This window comes from Carassius auratus, chromosome 31 (assembly GCF_003368295.1).
Source record: "Carassius auratus strain Wakin chromosome 31, ASM336829v1, whole genome shotgun sequence".
Lineage (NCBI taxonomy): Eukaryota > Metazoa > Chordata > Actinopteri > Cypriniformes > Cyprinidae > Carassius > Carassius auratus.
This window is the reverse complement of record NC_039273.1, coordinates 17,249,249-17,274,350: the sequence shown is the minus strand read 5'-3', so window position 1 is coordinate 17,274,350 and position 25,102 is coordinate 17,249,249. Positions and strand designations below refer to the sequence as shown.

The 25,102-nt window shown below is 37.9% G+C and overlaps 1 protein-coding gene and 1 pseudogene across 2 annotated transcripts in view; both read left to right on the top strand.

The window, feature by feature from the left end:
• The window catches only part of LOC113050700 (rhomboid-related protein 3-like), a 75,329-nt gene extending 73,211 nt beyond the window's left edge, over nucleotides 1–2,118 (top strand). For both annotated transcript variants that reach the window (XM_026213929.1, XM_026213928.1), the window contains exons 9-10: nucleotides 792–852; nucleotides 1,834–2,118. In XM_026213929.1, coding sequence (XP_026069714.1) covers nucleotides 792–852; nucleotides 1,834–2,105 — 333 coding nt within the window. In that variant the 3' untranslated portion in view covers nucleotides 2,106–2,118. The remainder of the gene's footprint in view (nucleotides 1–791; nucleotides 853–1,833) is intronic.
• A 48-nt stretch (nucleotides 2,119–2,166) lies between these two features.
• On the top strand, nucleotides 2,167–14,395 carry LOC113051199 (BUB3-interacting and GLEBS motif-containing protein ZNF207-like; annotated as a pseudogene).
• The last annotated feature ends 10,707 nt before the right edge of the window (nucleotides 14,396–25,102 follow it).

The following is a 25,102-nucleotide window of genomic DNA, read 5'->3' as shown; positions in this document are numbered from 1 at the left end:
GTGCCTTTGCTCATATTTACCAAGGATTGCTTTGATCAGTGCATAAAGACATTATATTTTTTATTGTTGTTAACTTCTTGTTGCTGTTAACTTCAGTAATATCCAAATAGCACGGTTAGAACCAATGCTTAATTTTCCCCAGAAACATAATTTAGTTTTTTTCTCTTGCATTATCACAGTCAATAAAGAATCAGTATGTAGTACGTTGTGTAACTTATATGCATTTCAAAATAACAATACAGTACAATAATTGTCTACTTTGTAGCTCTTTCTCCTCTGTCACTGACCAATCAAAGACATCTGTGCTACTGCCCGAAGCTAGAATGTGAATGGAGGTGTTTTGTTTGACCTGGTCAGAGTCATTAAATGTTAACACCAGGACTATCCACAGTTCCCTCCAGTCAGATAATGAACCCTTCTGTACTTGCTCAGCACTTCAGATAGAACTTTAGAACTAGAACCGAGTCAGCACTGTTACATGGTATGGACTCAGATTACACATAATCTGTCTACAACTAAAACTGATCTCTCATCAGGTCATATCTGACTCGGTTATTATTTTTAAAACCCACAAAACAGCAATTCAAACCTTGAAGTAGCTGAAGAATCACAGGTACTAACGCTGCTCCCTTTGCCAGATGTCACTGCATCACTGAAAATGCCAGAACAAATATCCTTTTAAACCAATTCCCTGGAACAACACACGAAATGTCTAAGCACAAATACTGAAGTGTTTTACCAATTTTCTTTTCATTTCTCCTAATTTGATATTTCTCTCCCACTCTTCACAGAACTGGTCAGGCATGAAGTGTCAGTTCAAGCTCTTACGCATGGCAATGGCTCTAGTGTGCAGTATGTAAACTGTTTTTATGTTATTCATGCTAAAATAGTCTTTTGTTTATGAGACTGCAATTCTGTGCTGGAAATATTGAATGACCAGGGATAAACAATGTACAAGTAAATATACCATATTGCTTATATCATATTTTATTATTATTATTATTATTTATTGGATATTTAGTTGAGCTTTTTCATTTCCTCTTTATATTGTTAGATACAATTTTCAATGAATATCAATTTTAATATTTAAAAGTAGTAGATATAATTTAAAAAATCAATTTTAAAATTTTGCAATGTTTAGCTTTAAATTCAGCATGAAAAATGGGATTTTTAAATAGTTGTCAGGGGTTGTAGTTCACATGCATGGAATAAATTATAGATACTATTTAGCCAGGAAAACCAACACCACAAACTACACAAAATCACAGACAACACTGACTGAACAATGAACAGAAACAACTTAAATACACAGAGAGAATAATCAGTGGAACAGGGAACAGGTGTGAAGTTAAAACTAAGCTATTGAAACAAATAAGTCGCAGGAAAATGGGAACAACATAAACAGAACAAAAACAAAACAGAGCATACTCATGATGAAGTCAAGTTCTTCCAGAATTATGATACAGTAGGCCTATACATGCAGAATTGTTCTAATCAATGAAACTGCATTAAGACATTTTCCCCCCATTATTTTATTGTACATAAGGTGAGATACAAGATAAGATGACCAGCTAAATGCTACTCACTTTATCTTGACCCTATCAGAAATAATAGGTTCCAAATTCCTGCGAATAGAAAATTCCTACAGTGATGAGGATAACTAAAACCTTTTGCATCCACTGCCATTATAAGTTCAAGAAACATAAAAATATAAACATTTACTTAGTTCCCTTTTTAAGTTTACTGTATTAAAGATTTGCTGTCTTCTTTAAATGAAATGTGTAATATATGTAGAATATATGTAAACCTTCACATTGCTTTCTGTATCTACAGTGAGTGTGGAGTTTGGTCGTGCCGTTTGGCTTCGATTCTATCCCCCAGCCTTCCCGCCAAGCCCTAATCCCAGTTTTGTGGCCCATCTGGGGGGTGTGGCAGTGGGCCTCACCCTTGGCATTGTGGTTCTTCAGAACTATGAACAGCGATTGCAGGAACAGTCCTTGTTCTGGATCTTCTTCAGTGTCTACTCACTCTTTATCCTCTGTGGAATCTTCTGGAACATTTTTGCTTACAGTCTCTTGGATGTCAAGTTACCTCCGCCTCCATGAAGCCCAGAGTGTGTGTATGTGAGAACATACAGCTAAAACAGCAGATTCCTATTTCTAAGCAATGGTGAATATAAATTTGCAGAAGAAGCCCAAAGGTTAATGCCTTTTACAGTTACATACTTTGTACCAAATCGAGGGCTGACAGCAATAGCACAAGTTTTCATTTAAAAATAAAACTTGAGTTTAGAATCTATGGTTCCCTTTCATAGGTCACTTCAATGCTGCGGTGAAGTCACCGGCTATGGGAACACCCCTCGGTGTGATGAATGTCTGAAGCCCTATACCATCTCGCCAGTCCTATTGGCCAAATAGCGCTTGGCACCACCCTTACACATGCGCACGCATCATATACCTGGGTGCAACGCGCCATTTCGCTCAGATTTCATTCCTTCAGGGAAGCAAATCATCTGTGCCCTAGGATTCATCTTGCGTTCTCCAGCGGTTTCAACAAGCAGTGTTAACTTAAGTTTTCGGAAGTGCAAGGAGCCGTGTACCAGGTACATCACGAAGGGAGACTCTCATGACAGGTGCGTAGTATGTCTGGGTTTACATCTTGCACAGACGGCGCTTAGCGGCCTTTCTTCTTGTTCCCATTGTGATGGCCTACGGCTCAGAGTACTGCGCTCGAGGGTGGAAGTATTTTCTGATGTCGCCCCCGTGTCTAACCCCCGCCATGTCACTTCTGCGACTGCCAAGGCACCGCACAAGGCGATAGCTTGGGGTGACACGTGCGACATGGATTTCGAGGACAGCGCAGCACTGGAATATTCTCCACATCGCTCGCTCTCCCCTACCCTGGTGCAGAATAAAAGTTTTATTGGGCCTGTCATCTTCTCTAATGAGGTTTTTCAGCCCACACCGGAGGCATGTATTGCCGTCTCCTCCGGTTGTGGACGCTATGATGACGACGTTTTATCCACCGCAGCCTTGGAGTCTGAGGACTTTGCTGCCGACACTAGCCCTGTCCCTCCTAGCGGACAGGAGAGGCGTGTTTCCCCCTCCTACAGCGAGCTGTTGGATGTGGTTTCACTTGCGGTGGGTAAATTGGGACTGGATTGGGAGGTTGAGAAGGCCTAGGCCCAACCTTCCTCTAAGCTGGATGACCGTTTTCTAACCAGTCGGACACCTGCACAGCCCCGAAGGCCTTTACCTTTTTTCCCGGACCTCCACCAATAGGTTTCGAGGTCCTGGAAACAGCTGTTCTCGGCACGGATTACTAATGCTGCGGCTGCGGATTTCACCACCATTTACGATATGGCGAACCATGGCTATGCAGCGATGCCTCCGGTGGAAGAGACTCTCGCCGAACACCTCGCGCCTAATTCGGCTGCGGCTTGGAAGTCTCGCCCCCTTCTTCCTTCTAAGGCATGTCGAGTCACGTCCAGCCTAGTTGGGAAATCCTACATGGCCGCTGGCTTTATTCGCGTGGATTTATTCGCTTCGAACATGACATTGCCCGCTATGGTTCTCCCTATGCCCCCCATCGCCTCTGGGCTTGGATGCGTTAGCTCACAGTTGGCCCAGGACCAGTTTGTATGCTTTTCCCCCCGATTCGTTTGATCCCAGTGGTATTATCCAGAATACGGCTGGACAGAGTGGAACAGCTGCTGCTGGTGGCTCCGCGGTGGCACACACAGCTGTGGTTTGCGGACCTGATCAGTCTGTTAGCGGGCTCTCCACGGGAGATTCCCCTCAGACAGGATTTATTATCACAAGCACAGGGACTGATTTGGCCATCATCCACTGGTTTCTCGTTTCATACAGGGTGCGCGACGGCTGAGAGATCTAAGTCTTTGCCCTGTGAGAGCTTTAAAGACTTATTGGATCGTACAGCCCCATGGCATGAGTCTGACCAGCTGTTTGTCTGTTTTGGACATAAGAGTAAAGGCCATGCTGTTACAAAACAGTGCATGTCACATTGGCTGGTGGAGGCTATATCTTTAGCCTGTGAGGCGTGCAGACTCGCTTCGCCCTTAGGAGTTAAAGCTCATTCCACGAGAGCAGTGGCTCCTTCTCGTGCTTTTCTCAGTGGATCTTCTATGGATGACATCTGTGCTGCGGCAGGTTGGTCCTCACCGAGCACTTTTATCAAGTCTTACAGTCTGGATGTGAGGATGGCCCCTGGCTCCCGGGTTCTCTCCGCTTGAGCAGATGCTTCCTTGGATCCCAGCTATCAGGTACGTCAGACGTTATGGTATAGCGTTCCCATAGCCGGTGACGTCACCGCAGCATTGGAGTGACCTATGAAAGGGAACATGTCGGTTACGTATGTAACCTCGGTTCCCTGAGTAGGGAACGAGATGCTGCGGTCCTGGCCATGCCATACCTTGATAGCATTCTTCTTCTTCAGTTAATGAAATCTGAGCAAAATGGCGCGCGGCACCCAGGTATATGATGCGTGCACATGCATAAGGGTGGTGCCAAGTGCTATTTGGCCAATAGGATTGGCGAGATGGTATAGGGCTTCAGACATTCGTCACACCAAGGGGTGTTCCCATAGCCGGTGACTTCACCGCAGCATCTCGTTCCCTACTCAGGGAACCATGATTACAAACGTAACCGAGATGTTTTCAGTTTTTGAAAGAATGAATACATTCCTTTTAAGCACAGAATCTGATGTTGCATGAGTAAAGAGAAATATCAGCATTTTTCAGGACATTTAATAAGTGTTCTATATTTATAAATGACTAAAGGCAAGTACATGAGGTTGTATGAGCCCAATTATGTTTGAAGGACCTTTAAAAAGATATTTAAGAGTAACAGAAGTAGCAAGGAAACAACTTGATGAATTTCTCTCTTTTACAAACAATGTGTTATTTTCTGATACATTTTTCAGTGTTAAAGGTCAGTTTAAAATCCATTGCAGTCCCATTAACAGTGACAGTCTGTGACAGAATTTCCAGATTTTTAAAATGTAAATCAAGATTAATCTAATTAATAAAGATTAGATTGTATTACTGATAATCATGTACCCAGACAACAGAAGATTTCTCCCTAATATGTAAAAATATTAGTAATTAACCTGATAATGAATGACATGTATAATCTTTCTGATTAGAGTTTGGACTACATGTTTGAAAGTCTCCATGATATTAAATAATATCGAAAGCTAGTTAGCTTGAATGGTTACCTCTCATTTATGCCAAAGGAAGTCAAATGTATTTATTTTTTGACATTTACATTGCATTATTTGAATATTATTTGAATATCCATTCTGTCAATTTACTAATCAGTAGAGCCATCACACGGAAACAATTTGCATTCGTGAATGAAACTCTTTTGACTGAGTGACACTCTGTTCATTCTTTTTGTTGCCATTAAGAAATGTTATTTGCAGTACCACATCAATTAGATTTATTCATATCATATTTGATTATATATTTTAATCATGTGTTGGTAGAACAACAACATCACCAGGGAGTCATGAGATCTCAATTTCAAATCATTGATCAACGCAATAACAACAACAACAACAAAAAAACTAGTATTTTGGCAATGGCATATATGCTACAATGTTACTACAAAACATGCTCAACTAAATTGATCTGTTCTGCTGTTTGATATATAATAGTATGTATTGCAGTAGTTTTTTTACGAATTGTGATTGTGACATCTACTGTGCCTCAAATACTGCAAGTGGTCAATATTATGCAGTTTATTTTTATTGGTGCTGTTTTTGGACAGGTTACTGAATATATGTGCCTCCAGTAACTGGTTAGCTCCTCTCAGTTTTGTGCACATCCACTCTTTACAGCAAAACTGATCCTGGTACAGCTTTGTGTGCACTCTGAGTATCTTCTGTATATAGTTTGTTGCCACTGATTATCAAGCTAACAGGAAAAGAGAAAACTCTAAATAAAATCTTCAACTTCTGAAAATTATTTAATCCAGTACGTCAATCCCAGTTTATACTAGTATTCTGTGATAACTGGATCTGCTTTAACTGTGTGTTTAAGATACTTTTGAAGTGCCAGTATACTTTTTGTTTTGCATTGTGCTGACCTTACAGTGTCAAAATGTAATGCTGGAATGTAATGCATGGAATGCCGCGTTTCCACCGAAATTACCTGGAACATTTGTACCAGTAACCTGGAATTGTGTGTAAAGGGCTATGGGACTGGAAATTAGTTCACCAAACATATTTTAACATGCACCTGTTTTGTAGATTTGATATGTAAATATAGAGTGCATTAAAAATCTGTGATTGGAAATGACATTTTTTTTTGTTTTCATTGTGAACCAAGACAGTGGTTCTGTTATACACTGGTTCTGTTATAGTGTGTATAGTGTAAATCTCTTTAGATAGACTTATATTCTAAAATGAAAATCCAATGACTGTGTCATCACTAGGTTGTTTGTCTGATGTTGGGATCAATACAATATCTAATCTGATATAATCTCATTTTCATTCATTTGTGCCCATGAATGTCACACTGTCTGGTCTCTGTTTCCCTCGGTGTCCACTAGTGGTCTCACTTCCCCTTAGGCACCACACAGTAGGCACTACAATTCCCACAAAGCCTTGTCCCTTCATCACAGTAATTGCACTCCGGTTAATTGCACTCAGGTGTCTTCACTTGTTAGTCATTTTCCTCCCTATATTAACCAGTCTTTTCCTGTTTGTCTTCATGGAGTCCTTTCCTTCCGTTACCCAGTTTCCTCGTATTCCGAGTTCCTGTTCCCATTCCCATTCCCATTCCCATTCCCATTCCCGTTCCCGTTCCTGTTTATTTGTTTGTTTGTTTGGATGGATTTTTGACCCCTGCTTGTGCATTTCTCTTTGGATTACCCAATAAACCCATACTGCGACCATACTGGTTCTATCGTCTCCTGAGCTTCACTGGGTCTCCGATCGTCACAATGAGACCACAACTCTTAAAGCTTAAACGATAATATAAAATACACAAAAATGTGATATATAGATATCATCTATCTATCTATCTATCTATCTATCTATATATATATATATATATATATATATATATATATATATATATATATATATATATATATATATATATATATATATATATATACTATATCTCCTCGCTCCGTGCTCCCTTTGATGTCTGGCAATTACAGCCAGTAAGTGAATAATATACGCTTGATCCTTTTCTATTCTATAATCAATAAAATATATCACTATATCAGACCCACCCAGTTTAACAGCTGTATTAATTTTTTTTTTTTTTTTTTTTTTTTTTTTTGCAATGAAATTTTTTTTTTGAAATGTTTCATTCCGAAAAATGTTTCACTGCATAAATTATATGCAATATTTTATATGAAACTTCCTTTACTTTGTTATTATCAAATATTTTATCTGGGTATAGTGTGGGGCAGCATGAAACTGGAAATTGTGATAAATGTGGTCATGTTGAAACAATAGAACATGTACTTACTGCATATTAATGAGCAAGATTTCAACTAATTTAAACAAGATCTTTGGGAATGAATAACTTGTCACCTCAGTTTCTGTTGGAAAATGTCATGAAACAATCAAGAATATTTAATGAATTAATTATTTCCCTAAAATAAGCCAGTCTGGTTAATAGAATTTAATATACCGTTGAATTAAAATAAAGGTTTTTCTTTGTCTTTTCTCTCCCTCTCTAACTCCCGTCCCCAACCATTATGCGCTCCACATTCCTATCCAAAAGGTGGCGGGAATTCGCCATTTAAGTTTGTCTGCCAACCACCATTAATACCAGAGGAAGAGGAAGGGACCTAACCAAAAGAAAAAAAAAAAAGAAAAAAAAAAAGGATATCAAGATGGAAGTCCCACTAGGAAGAGGAGAAATTAAAGCAATTATTAAATCAAATATTCAAAAAGAGTGGCAGAAGAAGTGGGACAAAGCTGATACAGGAAGGTTTTATTATAAAATTAATTAACCAGTTAAAGAAGTAAATAATTTTGGAAGATGTAGGAAAGAGGAGGTGATTTTAAATAGATTACAATTTGGACACACAGGACTAAATGCATTACTATATAAAATAGGTAGACATATTACAGGTAAATGTACCTTTTGTGGGATAATAGAAACCGCTGAACATGTAATATTAAAATGTGGAAAATATAATATAGAGATAATAAAAATGATTAACAACTTAAAAAGGTAATCATAAAGAAAAATAAAAAGAAGATACATTGGATATTAGGGAAAGGATTAAAAGAAAGTATTAATCAAAGAATAGAAATGGAATATATAGTAGAAACAGGATTAAATAAACAAATTTGATAGTTAAATAAATAAAGCAAAGGAATAGGGGAACACGCAAGCGGGATTTTTTATTATTATTATTTTGGCTTGGGAGCTGAACACTCAGCAGACAGAAATACAGCTTGGGTGAACCCCGAAATAAAATTAAAAATAAATAAATGAATAAAATCTGAATAGATGCAAGACTATCATCCATGTATGAATAGGTACAATTGGTGGCGGTATGTGCCTAAGGTGCGGAATACGAAGAAGAGGAAGGAACCTCAGCGGAATTACGCTATTTGTGTGTGTTTTGTGCAGGGCCGTGCAGAGACCCTTGGAGGGGCAGGTGCTCAAATTATAAAAGGGGCAAATGGAAAAAGGTTTAAATAGCGCGTTTCAAAATATCAATACAGCAATATATTGTGATGCATTCCTTGTCGATTCACGTGTCGATATGGATGATTATGTATTGATACGGCAGCAAATGCTGCGATGAACAAATGCAGTTTTGAAAAATAAACAGATTGGAAGAGACAATTTTAAGTTTAAAAGTAAAAAAATAATAATAATAATAATTCTTTCCACTTAATAATAACTCTGGGATTAGAAACTGAAATGTATTAAATTGTCCCAACCTGATACCTTTTTCTTCTCTGTTCCACTGAATAATTAAGAACAGCGGTTATAGTAAAAACTATAAAAAAACACTTGTGCCTCTACATTTTCCTCTTTCTCACCAGCCTCTGTCTCCTGGCTTTTTGTTACCTGATCTCTTTCTGTCACTTGTGCCTCTACATTTCCCTCTTTTTCTTCCTCCAACTCCATATCCTCATTTGATCTATTACTTTCCACTCTCTGTCCATCTAGGTACAAGGCTCAATTTACTATTTCAGCATTAATCCTTTATTTTAACCATCACTACTACTCTTGCACCTAATCAATAAGTCCACCTTAAATATTGATACAAAAAATTAAACCACTGATACACTGGAATATAGTGATTCATATTTTTATTACTGTTGTAGTTCTTGTTGTTTAAAATGTAACACCTTTGCAATGTTAACAAATGACAGTCTACATGTGTTATTCATCTCCTTGACACTGCACTTTGATGGCAGGTCAGGTATATTATTCATTTTATATTGACATTGATATTTGTAAATGTATTTCCAGAGAGATATTATTGAGTTTACAGGGTAAAGTGGTCTTGCTGTAGTAAACACTGTTAATATTGTAGAAAAAAATATATATTTTGTGTCACATTTAAAATATAATTATATTTTAACTCCTTTCTGAATTGTTTTTATTTTCATAATGATTATTCAGATAATGAGAAAATCTGAATAAGACTTACCAGTGTTGTGATCATTATTTTAAGGCACTCTGCGTGTTAAAAAATAAATACTTTAATATAATAAAAGTTTAGTCAAATAACATAAAAAGACCAGACCCCTCGATCAGGGGCGTCATGCATTCATGATTTTTGAGGGGGCACATTGGGGGGTATAAGTCATGCTACGAAAGCACTGTATAACTGATATAGGATTATGTTTTATTTATTTTTCCTTTTTATTCAAAACAATTCTAAACATGCTTAATATATCAGGAAATATCTTGATTCTCAAATGTGTAAGTAAACCCGTTTTGCACCTTTATAGATTGTTATTTAATCAATATATGGAAAAGTAGTGTAATCTATTAACTACACATAATACCCCGACTTTTTACTTAAGTGCCATATAATATTTTCAATATGACTGAATTTGCATTTAATGTAAATTTTAAAAACAATATTGTAAGTTACTTATTTTAACACTTTCATTTTACAGAGAGTAAAGAAAATGTACATTATCAAAGAACATTTTCATTCAGTCTAGCCAGAGTTCAGGCACTCTCAAAAACTCCCATTAAAATCACTGAAGCACTTTACATTACATTATGCACATCTGCACTTTTGCTGTTTCTGATGAGAGAATTCGCTAAATAATTCAGTCAGCGAGCAAGTGAACAAAACACCGCGTTTCAGTGACAACTCTTCTGCACGTCTCTGATTGCGCAACAGAATCGTTTCTGATTGGTTATCATGAAGCGTTATACGAAAGCGTCTGTCTCTGGCTCAGCGCCAGCCAGCGAACACAGATTTGAATTTAGCATTGAATTTGGAAGCTGCATTTAAAATCCACTTTGCTAACAAATCTTTGAATGGGCATGACGCCTCTGCCCTCGATGCCTGTGAAACGATTCTCCCTCAAACAGCACGCTAACGTTACTCTACACTACAGCTACACACTGCAGTATAAACAACATATCTGCATGTTCTCACATCTCGTCGTTCTTGTAAAATAATAATAAGTAAATTAAAAAATGTGCGGCTTGCGCGCCGCGTGACGAATCTTCACGGTCGTCAAAGGTGAAAGGTCATCATGTGGGTCATCTTATTGATGGCTAAATTATTATTCATAAATTTTACTAATATTTAGACTGGGCATAGGCAGGCATTCACAAAAGGGTACGTTACGACAAAAAAAAAAACCCATCGCACTTTGGATGGGTTAAATGCAGAGCATGAATTCTGAGTATGGGTCACCATACTTGGCGGTATATAACTTCACTCAATGTGATCCTTAATCAGACTTTCAGGTATTGCAACAGAGATTTTGATGATGAAAAGATGCTCATTCAGCACCAAAAAGCCAAACATTTCAAATTTCATATATGTCACAAGAAGCTTTACACAGGACTTGCATTGGCCATACATTGCATGCAGGTATGGACAGTTTTTATGTCTTTTAATAACATTTACGTTGATGTTTGGTAAGGGGCGTTGAATTATAAAATCTGTTTTAAAGGTGCACAAAGAGACTATAGACGCTGTTCTTAATGCAATACCTGGAAGAACTGACATAGAACTAGAAATCTACGGCATGGAGTGTATTCCAGATAAAGACATGCAAGATCGGAGAAGAGTACTTTAACAAAAGTCACATGGTATGGTGTTATAGAGCTCAGGCAACTAATATGTGTATAAAATATTGCTAGAATGGTTTGTGACAGAAACATAAACCTGTCTTGTTAACCAAGCAGAAACTCAGAAGAAGAAGCAGAGTCAGGATGATTCAGATGAAGACGATGATGATGATGAAGCTGGACCTTCATCATTTCAGCAGCCTGCTGCTCAGCCTCAAGCAGCCTGCATGCCCCCAATGAGCCAGGCCAGCATGCATACTGGACCTCAGGCTGAGGGCATGCCACCCACTGGTTATCCAGGTGAGTATGCAATACACACAAAAATTCAATAGTTTAAATACCTCTCAAACAAAAATGTGTCACATAAATATCTCATATCTCTTCCTAAAGGCATGCCACCTACAGTATTGTTCAAAATAATAGCAGTACAATGTGACTAACCAGAATAATCAAGGTTTTTAGTATATTTTTTATTGCTACGTGGCAAACAAGTTACCAGTAGGTTCAGTAGATTGTCAGAAAACAAACAAGACCCAGCATTCATGATATGCACGCTCTTAAGGCTGTGCAATTGGGCAATTAGTTGAAAGGGGTGTGTTCAAAAAAATAGCAGTGTCTACCTTTGACTGTACAAACTCAAAACTATTTTGAACAAACATTTTTTTTTTCTGGGATTTAGCAATCCTGTGAATCACTAAACTAATATTTAGTTGTATGACCACAGTTTTTTAAAACTGCTTGACATCTGTGTGGCATGGAGTCAACCAACTTGTGGCACCTCTCAGCTGTTATTCCACTCCATGATTCTTTAACAACATTCCACAATTCATTCACATTTCTTGGTTTTGCTTCAGAAACAGCATTTTTGATATCACCCCACAAGTTCTCAATTGGATTAAGGTCTGGAGATTGGGCTGGCCACTCCATAACATTAATTTTGTTGGTTTGGAACCAAGACTTTGCCCGTTTACTAGTGTGTTTTGGGTCATTGTCTTGTTGAAACAACCATTTCAAGGGCATGTCCTCTTCAGCATAGGGCAACATGACCTCTTCAAGTATTTTAACATATGCAAACTGATCCATGATCCCTGGTATGCGATAAATAGGCCCAACATCATAGTAGGAGAAACATGCCCATATCATGATGCTTGCACCTCCATGCTTCACTGTCTTCACTGTGTACTGTGGCGTGAATTCAGAGTTTGGGGGTCGTCTCACAAACTGCCTGTGGCCCTTGGACCCAAAAAGAACAATTTTACTCTCATCAGTCCACAAAATGTTCCTCCATTTCTCTTTAGGCCAGTTGATGTGTTCTTTGGCAAATTGTAACCTCTTCTGCACATGCCTTTTTTTTAACAGAGGGACTTTGCGGGGGATTCTTGAAAATAGATTAGCTTCACACAGACGTCTTCTAACTGTCACAGTACTTACAGGTAACTCCAGACTGTCTTTGATCATCCTGGAGGTGATCATTGGCTGAGCCTTTGCCATTCTGGTTATTCTTCTATCCATTTTGATGGTTGTCTTCCGTTTTCTTCCACGTCTCTCTGGTTTTGCTCTCCATTTTAAGGCATTGGAGATCATTTTAGCTGAACAGCCTATCATTTTTTGCACCTCTTTATAGGTTTTCCCCTCTCTAATCAACTTTTTAATCAAAGTACGCTGTTCTTCTGAACAATGTCTTGAACGACCCATTTTCCTCAGCTTTCAAATGCATGTTCAACAAGTGTTGGCTTCATCCTTAAATAGGGGCCACCTGATTCACACCTGTTTCTTCACAAAATTGATGACCTCAGTGATTGAATGCCACACTGCTATTTTTTTGAACACACCCCTTTCAACTAATTCAACTAATTGCCCAATTGCACAGCCTTAAGAGCGTGCATATCATGAATGCTGGGTCTCATTTGTTTTCTGACAATCTACTGAACTTACTGGTAACTTGTTTGCCACGTAGCAATAAAAAAATATACGAAAAACCTTGATTATTCTGGTTAGTCACATTGTACTGCTATTATTTTGAACAATACTGTATGTTGACTGGTGTCCCACCAATGATTCCTGGGATGCCACCAGTAATGCCAGGCATGCCACATGGGTAGGTCTTAATTTTCAGGTATAGAGTTTAAAAGCTGATGTATGGCCCAGTGTGAGTTATTTATGGTCTTGTTATGCATAGCATGATGCCAATGGGAGGGATGATGCCCCCAGGTCCAGCAATGCCTCCGATGATGCTTGGCATGCCACCAGGTCAGTGTTGTTGACAGTTACTGGTGATAAATTACTGAAAACCCAGTTCATATTAATAAAGTTTTTTTTTTTTTTTTTTTTTTTTTTTTTCTTTGTGATGCACTGAAATAGATATATTGAAAACTAAACTTAAAGTTTTAATTCAAAGGTAATTCAGTTTGGTTTATAGTGTATCTTTTTGTCCCGTTCGGGGTGTCTTATTCTCAGGTAAATTAAACTTCTTCATTTGATCAGCACTTGAAAGTCACAGTTTTGGCCAATTATTATTATAAATTTTTTTTTGCCCTGAGAAACTATTGTAGCCAAACATGCATTCATTTTGCTGTTTATATTCATGTTAAAGCATAATTATATCGTTATTAATATTAATAGCCATTTTTTTGCATCAGCTTGAGTACAAAAAAGGTCCTAGTCGAACTGTTGTGGTAGTAAATAATTATCTTTTTTTTAGGAATGCCACCTCATGTTGCCAGGCCTGGCATGCCTCCTATGGCACCCCCAGCCCCTGTCACAGCACCTGGAATTGCCAGCAGACAAGCTGTACCTGCCACAAAGTCTGCTGCTTCCAAACCTCTCTTCCCCAGTGCTATGCAGGTACTGAATATAGAACCAGACTTATTTACTGGTTGAGTATGTGTGAAGCCACTGTTTGTAAATAGATAAAGTTAAGGGATCATCAAAAAAGTTATTGGATTTAAAAACAAAAAAACAGTCCAAACTTAGTGGTCATTGTAATAGACAAGTACTTTTATATTTTAAAAATACAGTGCCAGTAAAGGACAATAGCTAGTTACACAGTAAAATAAGAATGGTGGTGCACTAAGGCTGGGCAAAAAAATATAAAATGATGTTGGTTCGATATCAATTCTCAAAAGCCGCGAATAGATTTTTTCCTGTATTCATTTAAGCACACATTTAACCCTCTGGCCCTCTTCGTTTAGGAGTCACACTTACCATCTTCACCTTGAAATGTAACTTTTTTTTTTCTTCAGGAAAACCAATGTCATATATTTTTGTTCAGTAATATTTTTGATTATTATTTAATTATTTATTATTTTTAGGGAATTTTATGATACTATGCAATATTTATACAATTTTAATGAGCTTTTTTAATTAACATTTTTTTTATCTCTTTATTTATTTACTATTTTTTAATAAATGCAATATTTCAAATTAAAATAGAGTGAAAGCTTTTAAAATAAATTTTTTCGATGTGAGAATTGGGCAATCTGGAGGCATTAAAAAAATAAAAAACTTTTAACACCCTATATAGATATTGTCACGGGGTGAAGAATCACTTGACAAGGGGTACGTGAGGGTGGATTTATTGAGTACTGTGGGGTGCCTGGTGAAATGTGCTGTTCCGCTTTCTGGTGGCCAGTGCTTCCCGTGTGCTCTTCGTGCTCTTCTGTGCCAGTTAAGGTGAAAGTGGGTGTCCAGACGTGCTCCAAAGTGGCTGGGCTGTCGGTCACTCGCTGCTTTCTGTAAAGAGATGAGACAGGGATTAGACCAGCGTTGCATTCGGTTCGAGACCGTCGTTTGAGTGCAGCATGTGCTCCTTAAGAGTGTGCTGGCTGATGGGGAGCAGCTGTGACCGATCAACCGGTGACGAGGACGTGCAGGTGTTTTCTGTTGGTTGCCAGGGCAACGCTGATTCCTCTGGGAGTGCTCGTCATACCCCATCCCAACCCCCGCCCCCAACCCCCAAGCGTCATTCTGGTTCTGTGAAGACATGTAGAGAGTAGGGGTGAAATTAGGGGAGGGTGGGGTATGACCCCTGACAGACCTGCGTAAGCTGTCCAGATCCGGGAGAGGCCATCGGCGTTCGCGTTGGCGGCCCCAGCTCGATGGCTAACTTCAAAGTGGAAGTCCTGGAGTGCTAGGAACCAGCGAGTCACCCTGGCGTTGGTGTCCTTGGCGTGGACCATCCACTGTAGGGGTGCGTGGTCGGTTACCAGGGTGAATTTGCGGCCCAGGAGGTAGTACCAGAGCTCCAGGACTGCCCACCTGATGGCCAGGGCTTCCTTCTCCACGACGGCGTACTTCCTCTCAGCAGGGGACAGCTTCCTGCTGATGTAAATGATCGGATGCTCCTCACCTTCAGGTCTGTCAGGGGGGCGGATAAAGAGGGGAAGTTGGGGATAAAACATCGGTAATAACCCGCCAACCCCAAGAAGGCTTGTACCTGGGTCTTTGTCTGGGGTTTTGGGGCAGCGTGGATGGCCTCGACTTTCTTGTCTTGCGGCCGGATGAGTCCTCCGAGATTCAAAAAGACGTATGCAAGACATGGGTTTCAGCTGTCACATTCCCTGTGTCCAACCACTTTTGAACAACAGACAGCGTTAGAAGCATCTCGCTTCAAAAAGGTCTGGACTGCTACTGAGTGGTCCAAAGTCTGTCACCAGGAAGTTTTAGAGCACTTTATGCTTCCTGCTGCTAACCAAATTTATGGAGATGCCGATTTCATTTTCAAACAGGACTTGGCACCTGCACATAGTGCCAAAGCTACCAGTACCTGGTTTAAGGACAGTTGTGTCCCTGTTTTTAATTGGCCAGCAAACTCGCCTGACATTAACCCCATAGAAAATCTATGGGGTATTGTGAAGAGGAAGATGCAATATGCCAGACCCAAGAATGCAGAAGAGCTGAAGGCCACTATCAGAGCAACCTGGGCTCTCATAACACCTGAGCAGTGCCACAGACTGATACAGACTGATACCGCATTGCTGCAGTAATTCAAACTAAAGGAGCCCCAACTAAGTACTGAGTACTGTACATGCTCATACTTTTCATGTGTCATTACTTGGATTTTAATACACAATATACAGTACCAGTCTAAGTTGTTATCTACACATTCCACTAGTAAAGATAATAAAAAATAATAATAATGTAAATCGTCAATTTTGTTATATTGTAATGCAGCATGAGGTGCCAAAAGAGATGCATTTCCAACAATCTTGAGTAATACAGTAAGCACTGTTTGGCCACAGGATAAAAAAAGACTCTTACTGTACATATTTAATATACTTCTTACAAAGTTATATAAGTGTATGCAAATGTCCATAGCCAGGCTTTGAAAATTAGGTCCAATGGGTTTCTATAATAACCCCCTTATTATAGAATTGTGCTAATTCTATGCACTATTAATGCTTTAAAAGAGACCATAATGCAGATGTTTGTAAAAGATTCTCTGTTTTGGAGGAATGATCATTTTTAAATCATACCCTATTTATTGCATCGAAATTTGTTAATACTTAACTTATGGGGTGGAAAATTGTATCAGTTCATGCAACCACGCATATTGCTGTTTTTATAGTTTTTATAACCATTATATAGCTGATAACTATATAATGATTATATAGTATTTGTAAAAATCTAACTACTATACTGAATGACTTGACATAGTTTTTCATGGCTAGTGTTTGCATATTTTATTTTATTCTGTTACCTACTTGTTGTACAGATCTCTGTACTAGTGTTAAATGGTACAGATTTTGACAGCGTTGATTATGTTTCTAACAGATAATTTCAATATTATTTTTGTTGTTGTTGTTGTTGTTGTTTCTCTTACCAAATGTGTATCTTGACAGCAGTAACCTGTCCATGGACTTTTTTTGATTACCGCAGGTTTAAGTGTTGCCAGATATTGTTGTTGAAATAAACAAAAACCTATCAATAAATATAAAGAAATCAACCCAAATTATTAAAATATTTTGAAAATGAGATAAGATAAAGATATAGCTGACCCAAAACTGCATCTTCCTACTTTATTAAATTACTAACGTGTCAAATTAAGTGGAAAAGACAAGTCAAAAAAACGTGTATAATAGTTGGATATGGCAGCACGGAGGCTGTGCCCACACACTCACAACTAGTGTTGTTTTTGGCAGCCTGTTTTAATTTGAGTTTGTCTAGTCTTTGTGTGAAGCTGTCATTTTAGTTTTTATTAGTTTTAGTCATGTTCATATTCTTTTTAGTCTAGTCAAGTTTCGGTCAACTAAAAGTCTGAGCATTTTAGTCTTATTTTACACAGAATTATCCATGACTGTTTTCGACTAGATTTAGTTAACAAAAACGATGACATTTAGTCAGGGCTGGGCCGTGGCATAGGCAACATAAGCCATTGCCTAGGGGTGCAAAATGACTAGGAGTTGCTGCAGGAAAGTTGTATTTATTTTTTGGTCGAAAGTCCATCATGTGCTCCCACACCCATATTAAGCAAAATAATTTCTGACAGTTAACAATTCACATAACATAATCATAACACATTCTGCATCAATTATAATGCATCATCAAAATGCATTAATTATGCATGACACGCAGTTAAAATAGTTTTGCCATTTATGTGCTCTTTAAAGTATAATTTTTTTTTTTTTTTTTAATGAGTGAAAAAATGTAATCAGAGACACAAGGCAGGAAGCGATGCAAAGAAGAGGAGCATAAAAATATCAATATAGAGGTAAAAAAAAAAAAAAAAGGTAACAACTTCATATGTTTATGTAGTATTTTGAAATAGCCTTACAATTACATTACTGCCGGCTTTTAATTCACCAAAAAGTGTATAATCAGGCATTCGTACTGTGTGCACAAAATGTAAATAAAAGGTATGGGTATGATAATTAGGCGTGAAGAAATACCTATGTGCGAAATCTAAAATCTTGCCAAGGGCACCAACAAAGCCCGCGCTGGCACTGCATTTAGTCTAGTTTTAGTCAATGAAAATTGTTTTTTAGCGTAACGATCGGGGACACAGGAGACGAGAGATCCAAAAGCATTGAGAGTTTTAATGGGTAATCCAAAATCAGAATCCAACAAGCAGGGGGTCAAAACCAAAAATCAGTCCAAAACACAAACAAACAAGCAAGCAAACAGGAACAGGAACTCGAAAACTAGGAACGCGAGGAAACTGGGTGACAGAAAGTAAGGACTCCATGAAACAAACCGGTTTAAATAGGCAGGGTAATGACTATGAAGTGAATACACCTGAGTGCAATTAACAGGAGTGCAATTACTATGATGAAGGGACAAGGCCTTGTGGGAATTGTAGTGCCTGTGGTGAGGTGCCTATGGGGAAGTGAGACCACTAGTGGAGACCTAGGGAAACACAGAACAGACACCGTGACATTACCCCCTCATCTACAGAGATGCTCCACCCGAACATAAGAACAACCCAAGGAACACAGAGACCAGGAGGGAGGTGGACCGGCGGAGGACCAGGGGGAGGGACGGAGGGCCAGGTAATAGAGGGAAACAGAGACAGGAAGTGCAAAAAACAAAAACAAAAACAAGGAGACCAGGAGGGAGGTGGACCGGCGGAGGACCAGAAGGAAGGATGGAAAGCCAGGTAATAGAGGGTAACAGAGACAGGAAGTGCCAAAAAACAAAACAACAACAACGAGACGAGGAGGGAGGTGGACCGGCGGAGGACCAGGGGGAGGTATGGAGGGACAGGTCCACAGAGGGAAACAGAGAGAAAACAAAAAACTAAAACAAAACAACAACAAAACACAAGGCCAGGAGAGAACAGAAAGTTCAGGGGCCCAGGGCTGAACCAACAGGGCAGGAATCCAGGGTGGAGCAAGGTGGAACTTGAGCCATGCTGTCGAGACAAAAGCCCACCAGGACGTCGCAGAAGACCACCACATCCGTGCAGTCGAGACAGAAGCCCACCAGGGTGACACAGAAGACCAACACATTGGGATCGATGACACAGGAGAGCAAGTCTAGTTAGGCAAGTCTGAAACAGAGAACATGAACAGGTTAAGGGTGGCCTCTGTTGCCACGACAGGATAAGTTGAGTCCTCAGAGAGGCTCTGGAGAGGCTCTGGTAGTTCAGCAGAGACATGGAGAGGCTCTGGTAGTTCCGCAGAGACATGGAGAGATTCTGATAGATCCTTGGTCTTTAGACTGGATTCAGGAAGATCAATGGTGACTTGACTCTGCTCATGAAGATCATAGGTGACCAGACTTTGCTCATGAAGATCAATGGTGACTTGCCTTTTCCCATGAAGATAGTCGGTAAATTGACTTTGCCCATGAAGAACACTGGTGACTTGCCTTAGCCCATGAAGATCAATGGTGACTTGCCCTTGCTCATGAAGAACACTGGTGACTTGACTTTGCCCATGAAGAACACTGATGACTTGACTTTGCCCATGAAGAACACTGGTGACTTGACTTTGCCCATGAAGAACTGCTTTTTCGTCATCAGTTAGGAACCTAGGTGTGCTATTTGATCAAAATCTTTTCTTAGAAAGCCATGTTTCTAGCATGTGTAAAACTGCATTTTCCATCTCAAAAATATATCTAAATTACGGTCTATACTCTCAATGTCAAATGCATAACTCAAGGTTAGATTATTGTAAGGTTTTATTGGGTGGTTGTTCTGCACACTTAGTAAACAAACTACAGCTAGTCCTAGAGATCACCTGGAAGAGTGAGTCTGGTCCGTTTCACCAGGTGGAAAGATAAGGAAGAGATTCTGCAGAAAGTACGACAGAAAGCACAGGAATGGCTTGAAGGATGTAACACCGAAGATGATGGAATAAATGGCCGAATTCGGGTGTTGGAAGACCTTAGTGCTCAGTTGCGTGAGATAAAGAGAAAGGTGATTAATTACATACAAACGCTACGTCAAAATCAACCAAATATACGGATGTCTCTTCGTTTTGAAAAATTACTTGTGGACGGTAGAGTTTATACTTATGTCTATGGTTGAAATTGGATTAAACAATTAAGGAACATCTGACACTCGTATAAGGTAGGACGATGGCCTAGGCCCAATATAACTCACTATAATCTCATGGAATGTTCAGGAATTAAAGCCTAAGGTCAACAATAGTGAGTTATTAGAGACCTTGTGGGGAAACTATTAATAGTTTGAGTGAAGTTTGGTCACAAGATGAGACTGAGTTTTGTCATTTATTGGCTGATTATACATGTTTTTGTCTTGTGCATAAGCGTGTGTCAAACATTAGAGGTATCTGTATGTATGTACATGATTCTATTGTGAAATATTTTTCTTGGATTTGTGAACAAGCAACTGGCTGCATATTTTTATTTTCAGACAAAAAGAGCGGATTATTTTAGGATAACATCATTCTTACTTTTACTTATATCTTCCCTGAGGGATCTAATTCATATTGAGGTAGAAAAGAGAAAAATGGTATACGTTCTTTGGAAAATTAAATTCTAAAAGTGAGTGTTAGAGTAGTCAGAGAAGATGTAAAGTTAATTATTGGGGGGGACTTTAATGCAAGAACTGGTAACAAGTGTGATGATTTTGAATATATATCATGTGGTAGTTTGAAGGGTATAGAAAATCAAAATATATAAGGTTGTTAATACATTTGGTCATTGCCTTTTAGATATGTCATAATTTAAATATTCATTTTTTCAATGGAAGAAACAGAAAAGATACTGATGGAGAGTATAAATTCATATCAACAGCTGGATGTAGTGTGATTGATTATTGTATTATATCCAGTGAACTCTTTACACATGTTAGGATTTTGAGATTGTATATGTAGATATTTCTGATCACTTCCCATTATTATACACCATGAGGTTAAGTAGTGTTGAATCAAGGACAGAAATGCCAACAAAAAAAATCCCAGTGATGTAAGACTCTGGACAAGATTTAAATGGGTTACTTATGGTGAAAGGCAGTTTTTGCAAAGATTATTTTATTTACTGAATGGAAACATGGCTCAATATATATATATATATATATATATATATATTTTTTTTTTTTTTTTTTTTTTTATCAATTTAGAAGAACAGGTAATGTGGGGACTATGAACAATTATATTCTTGTGAAACGAAAATTATGTAATAGAAAGAAAAAAACAGTATAATTAAATGTTTTAGGTAATATACTACAGGAAAATATGAAAACAGCAATTGTGGAAGAAAATTCTAAATTATGGAAGGTTTAATAATATACAGTCTAATAATATTGCACATAAGTGGCTAGAATATATATAAAGTTATTATTGGATTCTAAATTTTATATATATGCGGATTTTGAAAACAGATTGTTTGAATAATCATGAAGTTTTACATAGTAGTATTACTTATGAGATTTTTAAAGCTATTATGTCAATGAGTAATGGAAAGGAGCCTGGACCAGATGGCATTATTGTTGATATGCTGAAAGCTGCATCACATATGTCATGTCCGTTAAAGCTCTTTTTATATAACAAAATATTAGAGACAGGAGACTTTCTAGAGATCTGGTGTGAGGCTGTGATTTGTCCGCTATACAAGAGGGGTGATAAAAATGTAGGAAATTATAGGGGGATCTCATTGCTTAACTGTTGCAAGACCACAGGAAACAGTTGATTCTTCTGCCAATCTGACTTTGCTGCAGCCTGGAATTGAACTGCTGGTTTCGTCTGGTCAGAGGAGAACTGCCCCCCCGACTGAGCCTGGTTTCTCCCAAGGTTTTTTTCTCCATTCTGTCACCGATGGAGTTTTGGTTCCTTGCTGCTGTCGCCTCTGGCTTGTTTAGTTGGGGTCACTTCATCTACAGCGATATCGTTGACTTGATTTCAAATAAATGCACAGACACTATTTAACTGAACAGAGATGACATCACTGAATTCAGTGATGAACTGCCTTTAACTGTCATTTTCCATTATTGACAGTTTTCCTAATTAATGTTGTCCAGTTGCGTTGACACAATCGAGCGCTATATAAATAAAGGTGACTTGACTTAATGTGCTTGGTAAATTTTTTACAAAGGTCTTGAAAGGGAGATTGGTGTCTTATGTAATATCTTTTATGAAGAAAAAGCCGGGTATAAGTCAGGTTATTCTACAGTGAATAATATTTTTATTTTATATTCAGTGGTTCAGAAATATATTACAAAGCAAAAAGGATGTATTGTATATTTATTGATTTCTCTAAAGCTTTTGACAGTGTCCAACGTAATCTTTTGTATTTCACTCTCATTAAGAATTTCATTGGTGGAAAAGTTTTTAGTGTATTGAGGTATTCTAAACTTAAATCATCTGTGAAAGGAATCAATGGTCTAACAGAGTATTTTAATTGCACCACTGGTGTAAGACAGAACTTGCATGGTGAGTCTGCTTTTATTTAATCTTTAAATTAATATATAACAATGCTGAAGAATAATTGTAAAGGTAATCAGAATGAAAGTATGACAGAAGCACAGACCTTGTTATTTGTTGATGATATAGCTAATAGCAGATACAATTGGAGGGTTACTGAAACAATGCTTTCTTTGCTAAGGTTTGTTCGTAAACATAAAATTAGCTGCAATCAATCTTTGTGTTTGTTTGATCACATGGTTGCACCTATACTTTATAATGGATCTGAGATATGGGGTTTTGAACCAGTGGAGTGAATTGGAAATATTCAGGTATCTTTTTGTAAAAAATAAAAAAACAACTCCTGCAAATCAGTACAAGTTTGAGCAATGTGGCTGTCTTGGGTGATCTGTGTAGACTTGTATTATCCACTTCTTATATGAAAAGATGTATCATTTATTGGATAAAACTGGTGTCTACATGTCCAATTATCGTTATCCAAACAAATTTTATAATATGCTTTATCAATTGGATGAAGTAGGTAGAAAAACAACTCGTATATTCTGCTATATTTTTATGGTTTTTCTAGTGCCTTGGAAACTCAAAGTGTAGGTAATATTAGAACATTTACAGCTATTCTTAACCAACGATTAAAAGAAAAAACACATGAGGCATGGTATACATCAGTTTTGTAAAATAAGTTAAATATATGTTCACATTGCAAGTCTTCATTGATACAAGAGAGCTACATTGCATCCATGTCTAACATGCAGCTGGTACGATCATTATTCCTTTTTAGATGTTCAAGTCATCATCTTGCTTTAGAAACAGGCAGATGGAGTAATACACCAATCGCAGAGAGAATCTGTAGTTACTGTAAGTTACCATCAAATATTTCTCTGATACAAGATGATAAGCATTTTTGTATGATTGATTTTTATATGAGGATTTGAACAATAAATACTTAGGTGACCTTGTTCTTGTTGGTAATGTTTGTATTGGTGTGTCAAGTGTTTGTGATTTCAGGGTATGCATGGAGATTGGCAGTGTATATATATCATGGAATGAAGAAAAGACTATCTGCCATGTCAGTATGATTTGTGGAACTATGGGTCGAGAGGCCATGTTTTTCCTGGAATAATCTTGAAACTTGAAACCCACATTTTACCAAATTTTTACTTCACCTATTGCATTTTAAAAAGCCGCAAAACAACACCCCTTACAAAGGTGAAGTTTACGATATTTTGTTATTATATATTTGTTATATTTTAATGCAAAGCATTAAGAAATGTTTTTTTTTTATTATTATTTATTGTAGTCTGCCTACAGCAGTGATAATTGTGAATTTTTCTTTACAGATAATGAGTAGCAAGGTGTCTTTAAAGATGTTTTAAATAATTAGTATTTTAAGGTGGACCTTTGCAAAATTGAGCGGGCACTATGCTAACTAACGTACATAGTCCAGTGGCGTGGCGAATATCCACAGCCCCCAACCACAAATTCAAGGGTGGTGATTTGATGGCCTGGTTACATCGCAATAAATATTTGTTTTAAACCAGGAAGGCTATATACAATATTACACAAGCAACGTGCTAATTTTACGCAAGAGTCATGTGGTTAACCTCTTAATCTCTGTCGATTCACAAGAAAGTGAAGGTAAAAACTGGTGCCGCTTTCGACATCTGTCGATGCATTAACGGCTCATATCTGTCAGAGGCGATGAGAGACAAATCTACTTCATATGCTGATTACGGTATAGGCTTGCTAAATGTTTTCATTTACTCCCTTAATATTTCTCTTGTGGCCCGAACATAGGTTAGTGGGGGGGGGGGGGGTGTTTGTTTGTTTGTTTTTTAGTCGGTGCTTGAAATTACCTAAAGCTTTTTCATTGACAATTGCAGTGGTAATAATTTTAATTATAGGGATATAATTCATTGTATAATAAACCTTTTTTGAAAGACCTTTTTAAAAACTTTTTCAATGAGGAGTAAGCTAGCCTAATCTTTTTACTCTCGCAGCGTATCAGTTATTTGGTGATACGCTATGAAAGTAGCAGCCAAAGTGAGTCCCACGAGAATGCCTGCTGTAGGCTGATAAATAACAAAGGGAGAAACAAAATAATAACTGATTACATTGTAGTCAGTGTGTCCCTGTTTTTTTTTTTTTTTGGTGGTGGGGGGGTGTTATGAGCCTTTTGCTATTATTCCATGATATGCTGGAGTTTGCCTTTTTTGCTCGAATGATTTTGTCATTTTAATAACTTGACCAAATGAATCTTCTCATATAGTTTATACATTACAATCCTTTTTGACTACTTGCTTTCCTACCCTCTCAGATGTGAAACAGCATGTTCATGTCACCCAATGTTCCCCTGGTTTATCTGTAGTGAAATGACCATTAGCCTTTCTGTTTACCAATGTGTCTGTGTTGTGTTCTCTGTATTTCCACTAAGAGGCAGTATAACTATTGATCCTGTGAATTAGTTTTTTTTTTTTTTTTTTATGATTGCTTACACGCTAAAATTAAA